Raw genomic sequence first — 22185 nt, forward strand, 5'->3', positions numbered from 1 at the left:
GCAGCACTTGTGACCCCAGGTCTGGGGCACAGACTGCTGACCAGGGCAGGGGACAGGTGCACTGGTATGTGTGTGTGTGTGTGTGTGGGGGGTCAATGGAGCTGGAGAGGTGGGGCCAATGAGCCTCAGGTGTACAGAGAAGAGAAGCTGGAGCTCAGCCAGGAGTCTGGGTAGTGATTTCACTGGGAAGGCTTCAATTCCAAACTAAGAAGCTGGATTTTATGCTGCTGTGAAGGTGGTGAAGGTGAACAGATAAAGCTGCTCCCTGCTGGCAGCACCTCTGTAATTTAGTTTACTTCTGTCTAAGGTAATGGTTTATGGCGGGATAGAATATCAATTGCCGGCTTTATGATGTTTTTAAGTGAGAATTTGCAGAGTAATCAGAAATTAAATTGGGCCTGAAATAAGCAACACCATATTTAGCAAAAATACCTTACTTTATTTCAAATCACTCACATTACAGGTGGCACTCCTGTTTAGAAAAGTAGCAAGGAGTTTTTAAATACTCACATTTTCATAGACATTTTATGATCTTTAGGTAATCATATTCTTATTCTCCTTATTTTAATTTGTTATTTTAAAAAAGTGTATTATACGATTTGTCTGAAGATGATGTAGTAAATATCACAGTAAGAGTGGCGCCTGTGGCTCAAAGGAGTGGGGCACCAGCCCTATAGACTGGAGGTGGGGGGTTCAAATCTGGCCCCAGCCAAAAACTGTAAAAAAAAAAAATCACATTTAATTAAAAAAATTGTTTTGATAATTTAGAAAATTTCAGACAACACAGAATGACCTCCATAGAGGATGCAATTGAGAATTTCTGGAGCTCTTTAGGGAAAGTAATTGCCACTCTCACTTCCACCCCCCCACCCCCTAGGAACTTCCTTAGCTAGCTCGATTAGCTCCCTGCTCTCCTGTTTCTTTAGTGCATCCTTGTTCCTCTGGCCTCCTGTCCTTTCCTCTTCTAAATCTATGTCTCTCCTAAAGGTCTCTGCCGTACGGAGTACTTCTCTGCTTCTCTCATTCACTTGCCACACTTCCTAACACTGAGGTCTGTATCTTGGCTTTAAAGTATGTGTGTCACTTCACTCTGAATCCTAAAGGGTCTTCTCATCTTCAAATGGCCCCTTTCTCCCAGTCCCCTTTTCTGAAGAATTTGCTCTTCATCATTGCTCAGCCTCTCGACTCTTCTCTAGAAACTCAGTCCTAATTGATCTCCAAGACACCATGCCCCTCTGCCCTTCTTTCTGGTTGTCCCATCTCGTGTCCCCCACTGGCTCCCTGGTCTTCTACCTCCTGCTTGCTGGGTGGGGGCATCTCCTGGGTTTTTCTTCGTGCTAAGCTCTTCCCTTGCATATAGTTGAATATATACAAATAACTTTCCAGTTGTTTCTCCTGCACAACATCTCTAAGTTTGAATCTTGCAGACTAGAGAAACAGTCTCCTTGGCGAAGCTGCCAGCATGTTGAATTTTCACCTGTTCAAAAACAAAGTCTGCATCTTTTCTCTGCCTATTGAAATCATAATGATATCATCAGCCCATCTCAACAGGCGACTCATCTCGATAATCTCTGAGCTTCCAAAGCACTTGCTTCTATCTTTTCATAGATGATCGTTACTGTAGACTGAGTGGCCTTCCATTCTTTCTGGGTAATAGTCTTAGTAGTTTTGTAAACTTTATGCCTCAATTTTCTCATCTGTAAAACTGGACCTTCATGGTAGGACCTTCATGGTCGTAGTTAAAGTGTTGAGAACAATGCCTGGAACAAAAGAAACCGCTCCCCAGACTGAGTTAATATTACCTGTATACTGGGAACCCCTTGAAAGTAGGGACAGCATTTTATTCCTCTTTAAATCCCCGGCAGCACCTAGCACAGTAATTTGCACATAGCAGATGCTTAAGATATTACTGAAAAGGATAATAGAAAAGATTCATATATTTAGAATTTTTAAAAATATAGAGGTCAGAATCTTCTGGAGTTCATTTTTTATTAGAAAGAAAAAAATACAGGGGGAAAGGGCAATGTCCATAGGGTCTGTTATAGCACTTCGACCCCTAGGCCAGGGTGACAGAAACTGAGCAGGGCCTTCCTGATCGTTATCATTCATTAATCATTAATCATTCATTATCATTCATTCCCATTAATTGTAAGGCCCTGGAGGACACTTTGAATCATCAGATGAAGATGTACACATAGTTTGGTTCCAAGCAAAGTTTATTACACCAGAATTATTGCTTAATGACTATTTTTAAAAGGGTAACTGTTAATTAACTGTGATTTTAGTTAATGAGAACTCTTGATTCTCAGCTCGACTGGATAAATGAGCTTCTGCAGTTAAAGACTGGATTGTCACCACCACGGCTCCAAGTGTTCTGGTCTCCTTTTCTGTTGCAGGATGGATATGTGTTCTGGCTCTGCGTAAATGTGTATATAAAATTAAGCTATTATATGAAGCTCTTTATGATTGGTGCCCTTTCTTTTCTGCCTCTATTCATGGCAGGATTTTTAGGTAATGCCTGAATTTAAGCACTTCCATCTTTAACCACAAAGGTCAAAGCAGCAAAATTGTGTTTAGAAAAATACTCAGTCCCCTCCAATTAAGTACTTGGACTCCCTTGTGTTCTTCCAATAAATGTCCATTTATGCATAATATACTTTAGTGGGTTCCTATTACCAGTAGCCAAATAGTCTTGCTGAAAAAGCTTTTGTTCCTGAGCTAGTGAGATCATGGGGAGAGGGGCAGAGACACACGTGGGAGGCACCATGGCCCGAGAGGAAAGAATCCCAAGGTCTACATCAGCTGGGCAGGGACCCAAGTCCTTGCTTTATCATTTACTAGCTGTGAACACTTCACCAGTTATTTAAACATATTGTGATTCAGTTTTCTTTTTTTGAAAACAAAAATAATACTAATCATGTAGGCTTTGAAATTTTGAGGATTAGAAATAATGTTTGTAAAGACACAATCACAGTACAATGATGCTGCATTATTTTTCCTAAGAAGTTTTATTTTAATGGCCTCAAAATAACCATACTGACTAATAAATCAAGTGGCTAAATTATATAATCACACAATTAGCTAGATACCCAATTAAGGAATAAAAAGACAAAATAAAAAACCAAATTTCCATAAAAAGGAAACAAAGTAAATACATTTAATCCAGTATAGAGCTCTATAAAGACCAGAAGAAAATGCTCTTCATTTTAGACTACTTTTCCCAATGGAAGTTAAAGGTGGGACCTTAAATTGGGGGCGGGATGGGTTCATGCAGACGATCTAACAGAATATAACTGAGTCCCTGAAGAAAGTGCCATTTACTCTGTTGGGAATATATTTCATGGTAGCAAGAATTTGGGTGTTCTTTCCTGCTGGCATCCTGCCCCAGGGGCAGGACCCATGAAGACCTGCAGATCTGGCGGCAACAGACTGAAGAAATATAAAGACAAGAAAGAGACAAGACACACAGAATAGAATTTTCAAAGGTGGGAACTAGGGGACGACCACCTGTTGTGGGGTTCTGATGGTTGCCCTGAGTGTCAGCTCCACTCAGCTTTTATTAAAGGCTATTTGCTCATTAGCCCAGAGGGTAAGCTGAGGAAGGGAACAAAGACACCAGCAGTTTCTCTGTGTGAGCATATCAGCTCCTATTATTTCTACAATCATTAACTTAAAGCGTCTGAATAGCCTTGAGAAATCCAGAACCTGAGCCTTGTGTGGGGGCAGCCTCATGTCAGAGGTCACACACACAGATTCCTCGGGAGGTGTTAAACTCTGCTAGTTCACTGCGGAGCAAAATGCCACTGCCATCAATCTCCTCTGAAGAATCAATGGGAAAGAGGAACTTTTCTCTCATCACTACCACAGAGGGTCTTCCTCTGCAACGAGGGATAAGAGATATAAGTCCTCCTACCCATATTTCAGGGCTCAAGCTGTACCCTTGATCTCTGCTCCAGTCAAATACAAATCTCCACTATGAGATTTTGATTGTTGACTGGGCAGGAACCGGCCTAGTTAATGTTTCTGGCTAGGCCTTGCACACAGCTTCCTCTGTGGTCATTATTCCTCAGAGTGTCTACAGACCCAACAGAGGTGTTAGTATGCTATGACCCCAAGATGTCAGAGCTCTAGGGAAAGCTGGAAACTTGCTCAGATAAGGAATTTAGCAGTGGCTGGTTTAAAGGTGAACTAGCTGACTTTCCTTTGTTCCAATTCACTCAGCTTACTTTTTTATTTTCCCCTTTTTCTGAGGATGTTTTCCTTTTTCCAAGCATGGAGTCTTTGGTCCCATTCTTCTTGCACTTTCCTATTTAGGGGAAGCAAAGAAAAAAAAACTATGAACTATATTCTATTGAGCAAAACGGAGGACAGGATTGTTTGTCACTGAGAGATTATGGTATGATAAATTCTCTGCTAATTTCAGAGCATGCTGAACATACTTATTGAACACAATGAATGCTACAGAGGTTCTTGGTGTTTTGATGAATACTATATAAAAAGTCAACAATACTATTTAATAGTTACCTTAGACAAGATGCATTGTATTTGTTGGGTTATTTGTCCTTATGAGAGTTTACATGCTGAGGTGCTATATTTGTGCCAATCCCTGAATATGTGAGTATTAAAAAGAAAATACAGATGAATTAGCAGCTTCTGACAAGTGTATGCTGTGGAGGTGGAAGAAAACACCTCACCAAACTCAGTGGTACCAATTAATTTTTCAGTTTGCAAAGTAATCTTTTGAATATAGAGCTCACCATCTGTGATGGCTGAAAGAAGAGCGAGAAGGTTGTTTGCTCCCTGGCTGCCTCCTCCCTCAGCTGGAGGAAGCCAGCCCCCATCAGGGGCTTTCTCTGCACAGCCCAGCCAGTACCCCCCTCCTCAGGAGCCTTCAGGCCCCAGCTCTGACTGGACCAGGTGCTGCATCATTTCTGGTTGGTCTTCCTAAGCACGTCCCATATTCTCCCTTTTTAAAAAATAAAACTCCCTCCAATTGCCCTTTTGAGTATGTTGTTAACTGCTGGACTCTGCTGGACAGATTGCATCCATCAATATTATTAATGGAAAGAAAATGCAGTCTTATTGCTTTTTAAGGACAGTGTGTAACTCAAATTATACCTTTAAAAGCAAGTCTAATAGAAGTGCTCATAGATGGCATTTTTATTTTTTTGAGACAGAGTCTCACTACGTAGCCCTCATTAGAGTGCTATGGCACCACAGCTCACAGCAACCTCAAACTCTTGGGCTTAAGCAATTTTCTTGTCTCAGTCTCCCAAGTAGCTGGGACTGTAGGCGCCTGCCACAATGCTTGGCTATTTTTTTGTTGTAGATGTCATTGGTTTTAGCAGGCCTGGGCTGGGTTTGAACCTGCTAGCCCCAGTGTATGTGGCTGGCACCCTAACTGCTGAGGTATGGACACTGAGCCATTGATGGCATATTTTAATGAATTAATAGAACTTGTCATCACTTGGCTATGATGAATAAGGCCCATTGTCTTTGGAATAAAAAAAGACCTGGATTGAAATCCACACCCCATATCCATGGAACAGAGAGTCCATTCTCAGGAGCAAGGCAAATGGCAGAAAATCAGGCATCTTCTCCGTTCCCTTCCTTTACTCTTGTCAGGGCAGGGAAGAGGAGTGCTACTGAAGAGAAACTGAGGCCAGGGCAGGGCCCTCTTTCCCTGTCAGCCTGGCCTGCCCCTCACTCACCCTTGCTCTGATTCCTTGCCTTGCAAACTCTGTCCAGTACGGGGTAAGGTGCACATGCCTACTCGGAGCTGGCTGGCTGGAAATCACCAGAAGCCTCACTCTGGCCATGGTCAGCAACTTCATCAGCAGCAGAAATGCCCATGTGATCCTTATTCAGCTGGTTCCCTGGTTATTCCTCAATTCAGGTTGGAGACAAGATGTGACTGAATAACACTCTCACACAAACCTTGGTGTTTAAGACTGATCTCAGGGAAGAGATGAACTAGGAGTTCAATTATTTATGGGTAAACTGGTATAATACTCCTTCTATAGGTCTCATTTGAAGAAGATAAAGTGCAGTAATGTATGTGACCATTTAGCAGAGTGCTTTTTACAAGGTCTGGTTAAAGAGCCATGAGATGCCTGTCCATGTCCGAGAAGTCTTAGGCTTTGAAAGCCCTTCACATAACATGCTAAACGGAAATGTAACAGCACTAGGGAAGGTGAAAGTGGGACTTAGGAGACTTCCATAGCACAAATACCTAAATTTTGTTTATAACAAGAGGAATGGTCCCACAGAAACATGAGGAGTAAGCAACAGACTGTGATTCAAGCTCTGGGAGCAAACTTCACAATATAAGAAAAAAAGAGAGCTTAAAATCTTAAATGCACCCCCACATTTAAAGATACTAATACTTCAGAAATATTCAGTGTGGTTATTTGAGGAATGTGATATAACATTACTTTGAGTAAGAAAGATTCCACAGAGAAATGTATATGAAATAAATTTGTTATCATTTTAAATTTAGGGGCAGAATTCAAAACTGTATAGATAGTATGAGTTTGTTAATTTTTAAATGCCTAGAAAATAAGACTACAAAGACCAAACGGTGGTATTCTGAATCATCTAAATTTTCTGGAATATGTATATATTAATTTGGTTATTGGGAAAAAGTAAGCTTAATTTGTTATTAACATTGGCTGAAAGAAATTAGAACAAAAGTATAGAAACTAAATTACCAACATTACAAGAATGAGCATTGCTTTTGACACCTACCAACTCATTTACCCATCAGCAGAAATGAGGAAAGGTGAATGAGCACAGGTGGGAACTGGATATACAGATTAGAACAATCTAAATTTTGATTTGAACAGGAAGTGAGAGAATAATATTTACTGGGATGCTTTTCCACTCATTATTATAGCTTTGGTTTTGATGGGTATTAGGTTTGGGGCAATATTTAAGGAAATAAACAAGGGAAAAAATGACAGATACAGTGTAACCTTAAAACACACACACACACACACACACAAAACAATCTTTCTAAATCACTGGCAACAAAAGAAAGATAATACATTTAACATTTTGTTGTTTGTCTTCATGTTATTAATTACTATTAATTAATATTATCCTTGTGCATTTTGCAGTATTTTGTAACTTTCCTTTTTCACTCAGTGCTATATTGTGAAGTTTTCTGTGTCAATCCTCATTCCACTGAGGATTTCAGTGGCTAAATGGTCCTTCATTTCATTAGATGGTCTGTAACGTCATCAATCACTTGACATGGCATTTTAGGATAGTTTTCAATATTTGTTCTTGGAAAAATATTGTACATACGCCTTTGGCTATATCTCTGACAATTTGTGAAGATCATGGAACAGAATCCTTCCTTATTATTGTTGGCTAATTGGAAGCAAGGGCCTTACCTGCCTTTCTGGAGGGTGGACGCTCACAGGGTTCCCAAGGCAATGGAGACAAGCCTGGCCCAGGCTGTGCATGCCCTTGTCAAGTCTGCTGTCACGGTGCAGCCCCCTTTCAAGGGTCAAAACGTATTTCATCTCCCAAACTAAATTTCCTTCACAGCATCTTGGAAGTCCTGAAGAACACTTATCTCAAACTGGGAATACTTGTCATAAAAAGAGAAACATACACTTTCTCCTTGAGTCAATTTAATGCAGGAATAGGTGGAAGAATTTCTAAATTAAGGTCAATGCAAATGTATTATGCAATAGCAGACAAGTTCACATCCACTTCTAAGATGAAATACGTGATAAAAGAACTTCTTAGCTTGCAACGGTGGCTTCTGAACTGCCCCCACTTTAAGTGACACACACACCCACTCCACTCCCCCTGAGACCTCACTGTGTCACCTGTGCCTCATGAACCAAAGCAATGGGAGAAAACTTTATAGGAACATGTCTTAGGGAAGTGTAAGACTTTGGGCTGACTCCGTGAGGAAGGATGTACTGAAAGGATGAAGCACCACTCAGAAAGCCACAGGCGAATCTGCGCACCCCATTCTGTATGCCCCTCTTTATTCATGCTGGCAATGTTTCTTCTTCATCTTCTCCCTACATGCACCCCATTTTAGGGGGTTGGGGAGAGCTGGTCTTGTATATATGAGGCAAAGGAACAAAGGTTTAAAGTTGATGAGGAAGAGAATTACCTAACCATTACTTCAGTTTTGACCAAGTACATTTTACTGCTGCCTTGACTCACGAGCCAACATGCAACTCCGCCACTGAGCTTAGAAAAGTGCTTGAAAACTGGCAAATGTTAAAATCATATTTTGTTCAAAAACTGGGAAATGTTAAAATCATATTTTGTTCAAAAACAATTAAATTTGATTTTAATTTTAAAAAACCACAAGCAGGCTTAATGATCTTGATCTAACACGTCAAATTCTTCATGATAAAAGCATTTTCTGTGAAAATAGAATTCAGTGTGATAGTTTTATAATAAACAACTAATTATGTAAAATGTTTGAACATTTTTTTAAAAAGGTTGATGTCTCATCTCTTATATTTGGCTACTCCATTTCAGTTAGAGATGATTAGAAATGAACAAAGGGTTAAAAAAATCATCCTTAATATGAACTCTTTAATTTTTAGGAGCATTATTTTGACATAGTCTGTCACTAGTTACTGAAGGATGATTTCCTTTGTTTTATGAAACATAAACTTATACACTGTACTTTCACGCAGGCAAAGCCAGGGCAGTTGCATGTTTATAGAAGGCAGGCAAAGATGGAGTGCTAATTCTCAAGGGCCATATTTATCAAAGAAAATGTGGCCAGGCAGACTGATTTTGTAATATAGAATTTAATTACAAGAAGATATTGAATTAAAATTTAAAAAATTAAAATTAAAATCAAAAATTTTAATTTATGAAAAATTAAAACCATAAAATAAACCACAGAAGCATAAAATCATACCATAAAAATCACATCAAGGAGCTCGAGAGGGCCAGAGAGGCAAGCCAGAATCTAGAGGCAGATGGTCCTTTCGCTGGATCAGCAGAGGGTTTTTATTCCCCCCTCAAACCACAACCACAGTTGTTGACACCAAATGCCAGTGGCGGCTCCTCTTTCACCCCCATCTGTCTCTCCACACCCAGAATAGAGAGCTGAACACCAGAGGCTCAGAGCTGCTATGTTCAAGGACAATGTGTGACCGCTGGAGCCTGTGGCAATGAGGCGGGGCCCCCGCAGTAGGCCGGCCTCAGGGACGCATGGTGAGGGAAAGCCAGTCCACGGTTCCTGTGCACTGGTTCCTTCCAGAATTGTCTGGGGGCTAACTGGGCTGGACAGTCTTTCCGGGAGTGCCAGAGCCAGTCTGAGCTCTAAGGAGGTATCATTGGTTTGAATTTTGTCCCCCCAAACAGGTAAGTTGGGGTCCCAAACCCTCATTCCTCAGAATGTGACCTTAATTGGAAAGAGAGTCTCTACAGAGGTCATCAAGTTAAAGCAAGGTCATTAGATGGGCCCTAAACCTATGACTGGTGTCCTTACACTGAAGGGGCCTGGGGACACGGAGGGAAGACAGGGTGGGGACACAGGGGAGGAGAGAGCCACGGGCCTAGAGGGGGCTTCTGTGAGCCCAGAAGAACCAGAAGCTGGAAGAGGCAAGGGGTGCTTCTCCCATGAGCCAGTGGAGGGAGGAAGTGTGGACTTCCAGCCTCCAGAAATATGAGAGAATAAATTTCTGCAACCCTGGGAAAAAGATCCAGGTAGGGAAAGAGCAGAGATTATAAATTACCCTATGCCCTTTATTCATGAAATGGTACCTAAGACACAGCACAGCGTTCTCATCAACAGCCCCCCCGCCTGCTTAACTCACCCACAGACTGTAACTGTCTGCTGTTCACAGCTTTCAGAATCACCTGACTCACTCTGGCTCCCGCGGGCTCTGCCTCTCGTCCTCTTCTCCTCTGTTCACTGGTTCTTCACTTTGTTTCCATCCACTTGGCTTATGCTTCCGGTAGAAGCAGGATATTATATGCCCCACGTTCCTTTTGTTAAAAATCTACACCCATCCTATCATTTTATAACAACACCCCAAGTTCCCCTTCCAACCTTCACACAACTGTGCACAGGATAACTCCCTCCCCCCTAAAAAAAAACCCCTGATTGACCCCACGTGTAGAACTGGTCAAAGCAGCTTTTTGTAAGTAATTATTCCTTTTTCTTCTGCTGCTCCTCATTCACTGCTCCCTTCCATTCTGGCAGTGAAATGTGCAATTGAACTTTCACAAAAATCAGCGAGCACCCAAAGCTGCAGATGCTGGCGCCATGTGGAGAGAAGGGATCACTTCTACACTGCTGGTGGGACTGCAAACTAGTACAGCCTCTTTGGAAAGAAGTATAGAGAATCCTCAATGATCTCAAAACAAACCTTCCATTTGATCCTGCAATCTCATTACTTGGCATCTATTCAGAAGAAAAAAAATCTTTTTAGCATAAGGACATATGCACTGATTGTTTATCACAGCTCAATTCACGATTGCTAAAATGTGGAAACAACCTAAATGCTCCAAAACTCAGGAATGGATTAACAAGCTGTGGTATACATATACCATGGGATACTATTCAGCTATAAAAAGATGGATCAAGATGGAACACATTCTACTTAGTAAAATATCATAAGAATGGAAAAGCAAGTATCCAACGTACTCAATTCTAACATGAAGCCAGCAGATGATCTAATGTACACCCTTATAAGGGAAAAACTCAACTCAATTCAAGTTGGGGGATGGGGGAGACAATAGGAGGAGATGGGTGTGTTCCCACTTAATGGGCACAATGTAAGGGTATATGGCACAGCTTTTGGATGTGGACACAACTACAAGAGGGACTCAACATATGCAAACACTGTAACCTGGTTGTTGGTACCTTCACATTAATCTGAAAACAAACAAAAAAGCAGACAGGACAGCAGTGGTCTGAAGACTTAGCATGCAGAGGGCAGGAACTGCCATTTGTCTATTCATAGCCCTGTTCTTAGGGCTTGGCACACAGTCGGTGCTCAATAAATAATGAGCGAAAGCTATCACAATTGTTTCATGCCAGTGTTGTGTTGCATATTGCTATAAAAAGACTGCATCCACCCCCAGAGTACAATATGAAGAATGTTTTCCAGTTATTACTCCTCAGTTTTCTATCAATTAACCCCAAGAAGCCATAAACCAAGTTGTATTTTGACCCTGTAGAGAGAAATAAGGTGGACGCTTGGTCTCAGCTTGCCTGCAATGTCAGGTGACTTTGTCCCATGGTGCTCTTGTATTTTCCAGTAAGACCATGCATGAGAAGAGAGGAAGAACTTTCTACATTTAGTGACATTTATTTATGCATTCAGTATCAAGTACATAAGTGCAAATATCCAGAGTCCATAATTGAGTCCATTAGGAACTACAGAGAAACTAATACAAATTGTAATAAAGTTAACATGCTGGTACTTTTTAGTTACCACACATGTAAATCAGCCCACCATTCCCATACAACAAAAGTACTGCATGTCTATTTGGGGTTTATTTGTTTATTTAATTATTTTAAGTTATACAAAACTGATTACCATAAGTACAGTCGACTGTTTTTATTTTTACGTTGTGTGTGTTGGAAAAATGCTAAAACATCAGTCTACAATTCTACATATTGTTATTAAAGATTAATACAACCAGCAACCCAAGGACATATAAGCAAGTTCCACTACTGCGTCAGTGCACTCGGCGGGAAAGGCCTAGCCACGGGGAGCATTAGAAGCTACAGAAGCATTGCAGAGGAGGACACCAGGGGAGGAGAGGTAACGTGGGCTCTCACCATCATGCACTTTTTGTAGCGACACAAAATTAAAAACCACATTTAATACACTTTTCTCTATACTTTAGTGCTTGACACAAGTGACTCAAATATCCTAAGAGTACAGGAACAGCCTAAAAACAGCTGTTTGAAAATTTGTCTCTAAGATTATGGGGGTGGGGGGACAATCAATTTGCAGTAACGAGTAGGAAGAGCTGTTACCACTCAAGACATTCCTGTTTGTTTCCAGTCCCTGGTGGGACATCCGTCTACTCAGCGTGCCTTTTAGCTCCTGGGATTTTAGCCTGAATCCTAAAAAGACAACATCAAAAGGTGGTAATTCACAAGTGTTACTAATGCAACAATTTCATGCATTCACTATGTGTTGTTGCTTTAATTAGCTAAGTGATCACACAGCTTAATACTCTAGGAGCTATTACAGGTTTTACATATGTGTGTCTATAAACATTCTTCTATATAAAGTAATAACAGGGAAGTGAAAATTGGGTAATAACTAAAAAAAAAAAAAAAACAAAAAAAGAAAACTGGAAGAAAGCCACGTTCTTTAAAATTGTAACTTTTTAGGTAGCTGAACATGTTGACATTTTAGGATTACAGAAGCTGTGATGTAGTTAGGGTGATTGTTTACCACTCAATCTGGGACTTTCCATTCTTGGCGTTATTACCGACCATGCCAGGGACACAAACATAACCAGGCACGGTGCCAGCAAAGGGGCCTGTGTTCACCCCAGACATAGCCACACTACCCAAAACTGGAGTTCAGAATCTTGGTTCCTAGCCCCAGCTGTGCTGCTAATCAGCTGTGGGACACAAGCCCAGATAATGAGCTTTTCTGGTCCTAGGGACTCACCCTTAAAATGTGGGTGTATACTAGGTATCTTCAAGGCCCCTAAAATTCTGTGATTCCCACAGCATGGCAGAATAATATTAAGGTAGGTTAATACTGGAAGGATCGTGTTTGTGGATTTCCAAGCTTTGTGAGCTCATCATGCAGATTTCAACTGAGACCTTCATCTGTGCCAGGCCCTGCTTCACATGCTAGAACTCAGGGGTCAACAAAAGGAAAAAAGTGGCTGCTTTCCCAGAGTTTTCATTCTTTAAGCATTGAGAAGACAGGAATAAACAAGAAGATAAGGTAAGTCCAGACGCTGATAAGTGCCATAAAACAAAACAAAGCAAAGTGGTATGAAGGGGGGGAGGTAGAAGAGGGCAGTGCCTACTGTAAATCTACTGATGTGAGAAACTGATCCCCAGAGGACAGGAAGGCACTGGCAGGCACAGAGCTGCGTGTGAAGCGCTCAGGCGGGAGGCGCAAATGCACAGGCCTAAAATGAGCCCAAGCTCAGGCAGGAAGAGTAGAGGCTGGTGTACTGTGGGTTGGGGGGGGGGTCTGAGAGGCAGGCCCAGGTCAGGTGGCGCTGGGACTTGTGAGGAGTGTAGTAATGTTCTGTGTGCTGGGAAGCTGTGGATGGATTTTAGATGTGATCTGATTCTTGTTTTAAGAAGAACACATGGTGGCTGTGTGAAAAAAATGGCAGTGGGAGCAATGAATGGAGGGAGGGAAACCCTGGCAGCCCAGTGCCAGGTGGCAAGTGGCCCAGGCAGGGTGGTAGGCATGGAAACAGAGAGAGGCAGACAGCATGGGGATCCAGTTTGGGGATGGGGCTGACCACACCTGATGATGGATTTGATGTGAGAGCAAGGGGCAGAGGAGTGCAGTCAAGGATGATTCTTTAGTTCTTTGCTGTGGGGTCTGTAAGCAGATTAATCCTGCTATTTACCAGGACAGTAAAGACTGAAGGAAAAACAGGTGCTGCAGGAACTGCAAGATGTTTCGCCACGTAAATCTGAAACGTCTAAAGCAGAGGTTCTCAACCTTCCTAATGCCGTGACCCTTTAATACAGTTCCTGTGGGCCGTGACCCACAGGTTGAGAACTGCTGGTCTAGAGACATCTGAGAGAAAATATCAAAGAAGCAGGGGACAGACCTACTTCTCAGCAGAGTGGGTCTGGGCTGGAGACCCGAGGTCAGAGCCCTTGCCACTGAGATGCCTTTGAGACCACAGGACCAGATAAGAGAGAGGAGGGGAGCCACGAGAAGGCCTGTGCAGTGGTGGTCAGCTCACTCCTGCTTAAACACTGGAACAGATGTCCAAGAAATTCACCCTTCCCCATACTTGCAAAGCCAGCTTTAAAAAACCTATCACAAATATAGGACTTTCCCTGCTAATTTCATTTTACTGATTTCAATTCAGCAATCTAGCTGACTCAAGATTCCTCGATTCATTCTGAATCTTCAGCTTGCATCTTCTGAATTGGCTTTTACTCCAAGCTGTGTGTCACCTACAACTCTGTGAAGTCTGTTTGATTTGTCTTCATGTAGTCATGGGAAGTAATGGGGTTAGAAGTAATGGGATGAACAGCTGTAAGGTGTCACGTTACTAAACCTTGTCCCAGACCCAATGGATTAATGAACATCCTTAGGGTCTACTATTCAGCCCACCATGCTGTCATCTGGACCATACATCTCCATTTTTCTCCACAAGGATGCTAGGAAGACTTGTTGCGGACCCCACTGAAATAAGAATACTCACCAGCTAGAGCAGTCCAGTGATCCCTCAGCTGAGTGTACAGACAACTATCTGAGTACCTCCAAGTTTGGCTAATTCATGCTAGGTCCTTGTGTGAAATTAGGTGTTCATCAAACAGTAATTTCTAGAATCTATTCTTTCCTCTCATTTGAAAGTCAGGACAGTTCCTGTCCAATTTCGGTTTGGGGGAGGTACTCATTTTCTGAGACTTATCCAAGGTCACAAGGGAGCTTCTAGGTAAAATCACAGGCTACTTTATTATCTAGAACATAACTCACCTGGACACAGGGAGCTGTATTCACTGAAAGCAGATTTCTTATTATGGTCTCATTTAAAACTGTTGCTCCTTCTACAAAGTCTATTTTGCCTTTTCTAATTTGAAGCCTTCTTTCGTCATTATGAAACTCTAAGAAATCTTAGGAGGGATTATTAGCTCCCATTTTAGAGCTGGGGAACAAAGGTCAACTGACCTGGACAGGGTCATTCTGGGCAGATGAGCATGTGGCACTGGGGTATCCTGGCCCAGTCTGGGACTGTCCCTATATCCATGATGATGATGATGGTGTTGTCTAATATTTACTGAGCATTCCCTATGTCCAAGTAAGAATACTTTACTGATGGTGTGTCATTTAATCACCAACAACCCTATGAGATAAGGTATTAATGTTCCTAATTTATAGATAAGGAAATAAGCTCATAGAGATAAATGACATTTATGATGAGCTCATATAGCTAAAAATGCCAGAAATGGACTCAAATTAGTCAATCGGATTTCAAAGATCATATTCTCAACTGTTCCACTAAAATGATGCAAGTTCTTTTCTAACATGGAATCAGAATTTCAGAGGTTGAAGAAGCGTTAGAGAGAAGATGCCACCACGAAATTTCCTTCACAATGTAGTGCCAGGCAAAATACATTCTTTAGAAGAACTGCTATTTCCTCCTTTCTGACAAGACCCATAGAACATACCAATTTCTCTTTTCGTCTTAGCTACCATGAAGATCCTAGCCAGCTCTGTGTGAAGCTCAGTTATAGAAACCATGTTAGCTCTCATAGTCAACATGTTTCCTTTCTATTCATTTTCACTGCCTTGACCTCCGATTGAAATTTAACAACTACCTTGTATGTTTGTTATATTCTCTGCGTCTCCCTTTCCCCTCCATTTTAACTGGCCTGTGTCCTCATCACTTTGTCGAATTATGACAGCTTCCTAGCCGAGGGCTCCATCTCTCCAGTTTTCTCTGCAGATTGTCATAGTGATCTCCACAAAACAAGATTCTGATTACATCAATCTGCTGCTTGAAAACATCAAGGGCTCGCCATTTCCTGTTGGGTCAGAGCATTCACTACCTACCCACTCTCTCTTTCTACGTTCTTTCTAGGTGATCTTTCCTCTCACTTAGGCTTTAGACACACTGGCTGACTCATTGCTTCCTGAACTTGACTTACATTTTCATGACTCTGTCTCTGCTTACATCATCTCCTCCTCTTGTGATGTCCTTCCCCTCCTCAGCTACCTGATGAATGTTCACCCATGTTTCAAGGACCAGGTCGAATGCCCCTTATCTTAGTGGTTTTTCATTTTGCTCTTGCAGGAAGGAATAACTGTTTCCTCATCTCCCTGATACTTTGGACAACTCTACTGTAGTTATTATACCATCTAATTGTTATTTCCTTACAGCTCTGTGTGCACCAATAGGCTGAGAGCTCTTCTAGAGCCGGTCATTGCATTCATCCTTATCTTCTCTGTGCCGTTGTTTGAGTATCCAGAACACGACAGGTACTCTCTTCTTCTTAAACCCAACCAACCAAACAAACAAACAAAATAAGCAACTCAATAGGTGTGATTTGTCAAGATCCCCACTCTAAGTATTGAACAACTTAGGTCTAGAATGTCTGTTTTCTAGTTTCCAAACTCCTATTATAGTGTTCTTTGCTATGGTACGTGAACGCTGCAGCTGCTAAAAGTCCCCCAGGGAGCTCATTAAAACATAAATTCCAGGTCACAAACCCTAGAAATTCTAATTCTGCAGGTCTGTGTGGAGTCTTGAAATTAGTATTTTTAAACGGCGTCTCCAGGTTTGGGTTCTACCAAGTCTTATCCCATGCTGTGGTGCCATTTCTTAATACAAAAATAATGACTATTGTATCCTGAATTTGTTAATATCTTTAGGTATTGGTTATACTTGGGTACGAGCTAATGATTTTAGGCATTTGATAATGTGGTGTAGATCTGTTACAGATCCAAATTCAATGATTCAATGAGTTCCTAATGGGATTCAATGATTCAATGAGTTCAATGGGATTCAATGAGTTCCTAATGACCTTAAGAAAACAGTGTAGACAGTACAGTGAGAACACATATAAACTTCAGTTCAGAACTGAAGCAGATGATACATGATCTTGTATCAAGGGAACACTAATCTAAATTGGTTGTCCTTTTAAATTTATTTTGTTATTATATATCTTTGACTGTCTAAAATGCCTTCTTGACCATTTAAATCTGACCATCATTTTGTCCAGCCGATAATTCTTAGTGGTGGAGGTTCTGCAGACAAGTCTAGTCCTTTGGTGACATGTGTTTGTAGCTGAAGATTAGGTCAGCTTTTGATTAAAACAAAATCTTGAATAATAGTGAAACTATGAAAACTATTATTGTTGATGATGACATACCCAAAAATATTAACATCAGAATTAGGGAAAACTAATGACCCTGTTAGCTAGGGATATGTAAAAACTGAAGTCATTTATCTCCTAATACAGAAAGTAACCCATAAAGTGGAGTTTGTTTAAGAGTAAGGTTTAAAAAGCAATGGTGTTAATTCAACTTTACACACACTTGTTGGGTTAAAATGGTATTAATTTAAAATATACAGGTAATTTAAAATATTTTTAATGTTTTAAAAAGTTAGTGCTATTTATTATTTAAAAGATTGAAAATGTTAACTTGTTTTTATTTCAACTAGAACTGTTAGTTTTACTTTCATGAACCAGGATTCCTTCTTTCTTCCACCTTATTTTGGACATGGGCCAGTCCTTGGATCGAGCTCAGTGTCATTCATTCATTCATTAAAACTCATTCCTTATGAAATATGAAATAAGCTACTGGGTTTTATTTAATTGAGAGTTTTAAAATTTATACTTCTTTTCTTTTCTTTTTCTTTTTTTGAGACAGAGCCTCAAGCTGGCTGTCCCCCTGGGTAGAGTGCTGTGGCATCACAGCTCACAGCAACCTCCAACTCCTGGGTTTAAGCGATTTTCTTGCCTCAGCCTCCTGAGTAGCTGGGACTACAGGCGCCTGCCACAACACCTGGCTACTTTTTTTTTTTTTTTTGGTGGTAGTTGGCATTGTCGTTTGGCAGGCCAGGGCTGGATTCAAACCTGCCACCTCTGGTGTATGTGGCTGGTGCCTTAGTCGCTTGAGCCCTTATTTTCTAAAATAATAAGATGAATGTTCACCCATGTTTCAAGGACAAGGTCAAATGCCTTGGGGAATGAATATTTGGCTCAAATAAGTGAGTGATGATAAATCAATTTCCTCTTTTCCCTAGGCCACTCAGTGCCTACTTGGGACGGTCTCTCTCCTGTCTGTGAATGGCACTGTGGAACTTACTTTGCCACAACAGCATTTATGTGAGTCCTCACAAGTCCCAGATATTGGTCAATCTGTGCCTACAAAGAGAGAGAAATGATGAGCACCCAAAGGTCGCGAGGTCAAAGTTAACACGAATGTGGTCATCACCCCGCAGTTACCTGGTGCTTGACGTACACTGCAGGTAAAGTGAACATCGAAACCACAGCTGGGATGAGAAACAAATGCAGTAGTAAGATTCTGAGTTACCAAGAAGAGTAAGCATATAGGCACGTTTTTATACATTTATATGACATTATGGCATTATTTAGAATAACCAGCATGCTAGTAAAAGATGACAGGACAGTTCATATGGAAAACAAAAGGATGCTTAGCCCTTTACCATTGTGTCCTTATTCCCAGAATCTTGGCCTCCCAAGATGGAAATGAATCTCTGTGCATAGCTGCCACTGCAGATATGTTAGAACCACACCCACACAGTCCCCCCCACACAACCATCCACAGCCATGGACACACACACACACACACAGAGTCTCGCACACACACAGCCCCCCACACATAACCATACACAGCCACAGACACACACACGCAGACTCCCCCCCCAAACACACAGCCCCCTCCACACAACCATACACAGCCACAGCCACACACACATATACAGAGTCACATACACTCACAGCCTCCCACACAGACACAGCCACACACACTACACACACACAGCCCCCCCCACATAACCATACACAGCCACAGACACACACAGCCTTCTACACAGCATAGCCATAGCCACAGACACACACACACACAGTCACATACACTCACAGCCTCCCACACAGACACAGCCACACACTCACACACACACACAGCCTCCCATACAGCCACAGCCACACACACAGTCACACACACACAGCCCCCACACAGTCACACACACACATACACACACACAGCCCCCCCCACAATCATACACAGCTGCAGACACACACACACACACACACACAGCCTCCCATACAGCCACAGTCACACACACAGTCACACACACACATACACACACACAGCCCCCCCCCACAATCATACACAGCTGCAGACACACACACACAACCTCCCACACAGCCATAGCCACAGATACACACACCCAGAGTCACACACACACAACCACACACACACACACAGTGTGGTTGAGGAAAAAAGTCAGACTTAATAATTCATTATTAGTGAATAATGTGTATGTTAGTCTTTAACTGAGCGGGGAGGTAAAGGAAATGATCTTCGCTCAGGGACCTCTGGTGCCTGTTCCGGGAACTCTATCAACACAGACTGAAAGCTGAGCGTCTGGGGAGCCATGCATGAGGAGGACGAGCAACCCCTCTGTCCTTACCCATGAGCAGCAGGGTCAGGCCGTTGAAGAGAGCGCCGACGTAGGTCAGGAGCCACATGAGGACTGCAAACTGGGGAAGGAAAGGCCCGTCAGCCCCTGACGCCGGACCGCACAGTAAGCCCCTCACCTCCTGGACTTTTTCTTAGTTAGAATTGAGGCAAAATCCATCATGATTTCAATAGGAAATGAAATGAATGTAAAGCCCATCACAAAATCACTGAAGAGGATCCAGATTTTAGTTCCCTTAGAACCCTTTGGAGCATTCTACCATAAGATTTGAAATAATAGTGTAAGCCAGGGGTCAGCAAACTATGGCCTTTAACCTGTTTGGGCCCACGAGTTCGGAATAGTTTTTATATTTTTAAATGGTCAAATAAAATCAAAACAAGAGTAATATTTTGTGATATGTAGGAGGGTCTGAAATCCAATTTCCAGTGCTCACCAATAACTTGACTGTCACATTGCACTCAGTGTCTTGGTTGTCTCTAGCTGCTTTGTGCTCCAGTGGCAAATTAGAGCAGGTGTAGCAGACCCCGTGGCTCGTAAAGCTGAAAATACTATCTGGCTCTTCACAGATGAGGTTTGCCCACTTATGTTTTAACCCACAGTTTTTATATTCCAAATACAAACATTACTTTCGAGGCACCAAGGTAACGTTATCTCCCCGGGAACTCCCTTTAGCCATCACACAGCAAGTCATCATTGCAGCAAAGCATTCTGGTAGGCAAGACCCCGCCTCTCACTTTTCAGTAAGATCTTACTCACTTTTGAGTAAGATCCCTGCCTGGACATGCTCTGGGAGGTCATAAAACTCACAAGAACCTGGCCCAGACTCCCCTGACTCTGTTTATGGCCTCCCTGAATTAGGATTCAGTGATCTGACATGTAAGTTACAGAGAGGCCAAAGCAGCTTTTCTTTCCAAAGACACCCAGAGAATTCAGTGACAGTGCCAGGAATAGAAGCTAGGCATCCAGAGCTGGGCACACCATGGCCCTTCAGATGGCAAGGACACCAGGAGGTCTCACGAGGCAGCACCCACAGCTCCTTCCCATGAAGAAGCATAGATGTTTTTCACATTCTCTACACTCAATTTTTATTTTAAAACTAATTTTAGGATACTGGCTGAGGAACTGAAAATGGTTAACGAGAGAAAATCTGGCATGTTGTAAAAGTATAGAGAACCAGAAGCTCTGTGAGCTGGGTTTGATCCGCTGCCAGTGACTCACTGGGCAACCTTAGACAAGTGACTTAACTTCTCTGAGCCACTGCTGCAGTTTCTGTAGAATGAAGGGATTAGACTGGACGAGCTCCATGCTTCTATTCTAGGCATTCTCTAGAATATAATTGGCATTTGCTTTTACTCTCCACAATGAGATGGTTTATAACATTATACCCTCAGGGAAAACAAAACTCAGGGCAGTAAAGTGAGCAACTAGAGCACCGTACTTTTAAGGAGTCCACCAGGTCCTGGACCAGGAAGAGCCTCCGCAGCTCTTTGAGAGCGCTGTTCACGTAGAGCTGCAGGCAGTCCGTGTACCGCTGGACCTGGTCCTGGGACAGGGCGATCTCGAGCTCCAGGTAGGCCCTGCCAACAAACAGTCCCAATACAGTGTCTATCAGAGTGATCACAAAGACAGGCCACTCACCCCCGTGATAGCTAAGCATCCTTTCACAGCTAAGCATCCTTTCTCTTTGACGACGAGGCCGGGGCCATCTCTGGGGATTCTGCTGGCCCGTGGGCCACACAAGAGCACACACATCCCTGCTTCCCCAGTGCACTAGGGAATGTGGGAATAATGCTTCTTAGTGAGGTCTGCTGTCTACCAAAGACACAGCTTATAGGGTGAGCTGGGAATTCAGAGACACCAACTGGGACCAGAGAAAAATCAATGCAGAAATCAGTTCATTTGCTGAAGTCCCCATACAGGACTCCTGCAGGTGGATTATCTGTTTTAAATGGTTGAGATATTTAAAAATCCTAGCTACCAATTATTGTTTCTCATCCCAACTCTAAACATTAATGTTTAAATTCTGAAATTTACTTTCAGATTTATGCATAGAACACTGAAGATGCAAGTGAGTGGCACCGTATCAAAACCCTCACTGGCTCTATTGCATGGTATTTTTAGCAATCATGTTTTCATGTATTAAAATGGTTAAATTTAATGTTTGGATAGGTAAATTATATAATATGCAATGTATTTGCATAAGAATACAAATATATAAAATACAAATACACATGTAAGTATCGACCCAGCTTACGCTTCCTCCCACTTGGCCATGCCCCCAAACAGCCCCCCCTTCTTCCTCAGTCCCCTCTTCCTCCCACTCCTGCTGTTAGACAGCACCGTTATCTACCTAGAGGACCCCTCAGAGTCTGTGAAGTGCTTACTTAATTCTGGGAATTGGGATGAGAGAGTAGAGCCCATTCGCTTGACTTGACTTCAGTTCTAGGGAGTGAAAAGGACTAAACGTTTGTGTCCCCCAGAAGTTACATGTTGAAATCCTGATCCTCAAGATGATGGTGAGAAAGTAGGGATTTTGGGCAGTGCCTGTGGCTCAAAGGAGTAGGGCACCAACCCCATATTCTGGAGGTGGTGGGTTCAAACCTGGACCCTGCCAAAAACTGAAAAAAAAAGAAAGTGGGGCTTTTGAGGGCAGAACCTTCATGAATGGGACTGATGCCCTCACAAACGAGGCCTGCGGGAGCCTCTGCATTCCTCCCTGCAGCAAGAAGCCAGTGGTCTGCACCCAGGAGACCCTCGCCAGGACCTGCCCATGCTGGCCCTTCACTTGGGACTTCCCAGCCTCTAGAACTGTGGGGATTAAGTTTCTGTTGTTTA

At 42.3% G+C, this 22185-nt stretch overlaps 1 protein-coding gene across 2 annotated transcripts in view; it reads right to left on the reverse strand.

Annotated features, from left to right (window-relative positions):
- Nucleotides 1-11286: 11286 nt before the first annotated feature.
- The window catches only part of RTN1 (reticulon 1), a 278817-nt gene continuing 267918 nt past the window's right edge, over nucleotides 11287-22185 (reverse strand). For both annotated transcript variants that reach the window (XM_012807983.1, XM_012807984.2), the window contains 5 exons: nucleotides 20789-20927; nucleotides 19342-19411; nucleotides 18131-18177; nucleotides 17991-18049; nucleotides 11287-12076 (listed from right to left, as the gene is read on the reverse strand). In XM_012807983.1, coding sequence (XP_012663437.1) covers nucleotides 12034-12076; nucleotides 17991-18049; nucleotides 18131-18177; nucleotides 19342-19411; nucleotides 20789-20927 — 358 coding nt within the window. In that variant the 3' untranslated portion in view covers nucleotides 11287-12033. The remainder of the gene's footprint in view (nucleotides 12077-17990; nucleotides 18050-18130; nucleotides 18178-19341; nucleotides 19412-20788; nucleotides 20928-22185) is intronic.

The sequence above is a fragment of the Otolemur garnettii genome, unplaced genomic scaffold, assembly GCF_000181295.1.
Source record: "Otolemur garnettii isolate 467f Iridium unplaced genomic scaffold, OtoGar3 scaffold00081, whole genome shotgun sequence".
In the NCBI taxonomy this organism is placed as follows: Eukaryota; Metazoa; Chordata; class Mammalia; order Primates; family Galagidae; genus Otolemur; species Otolemur garnettii.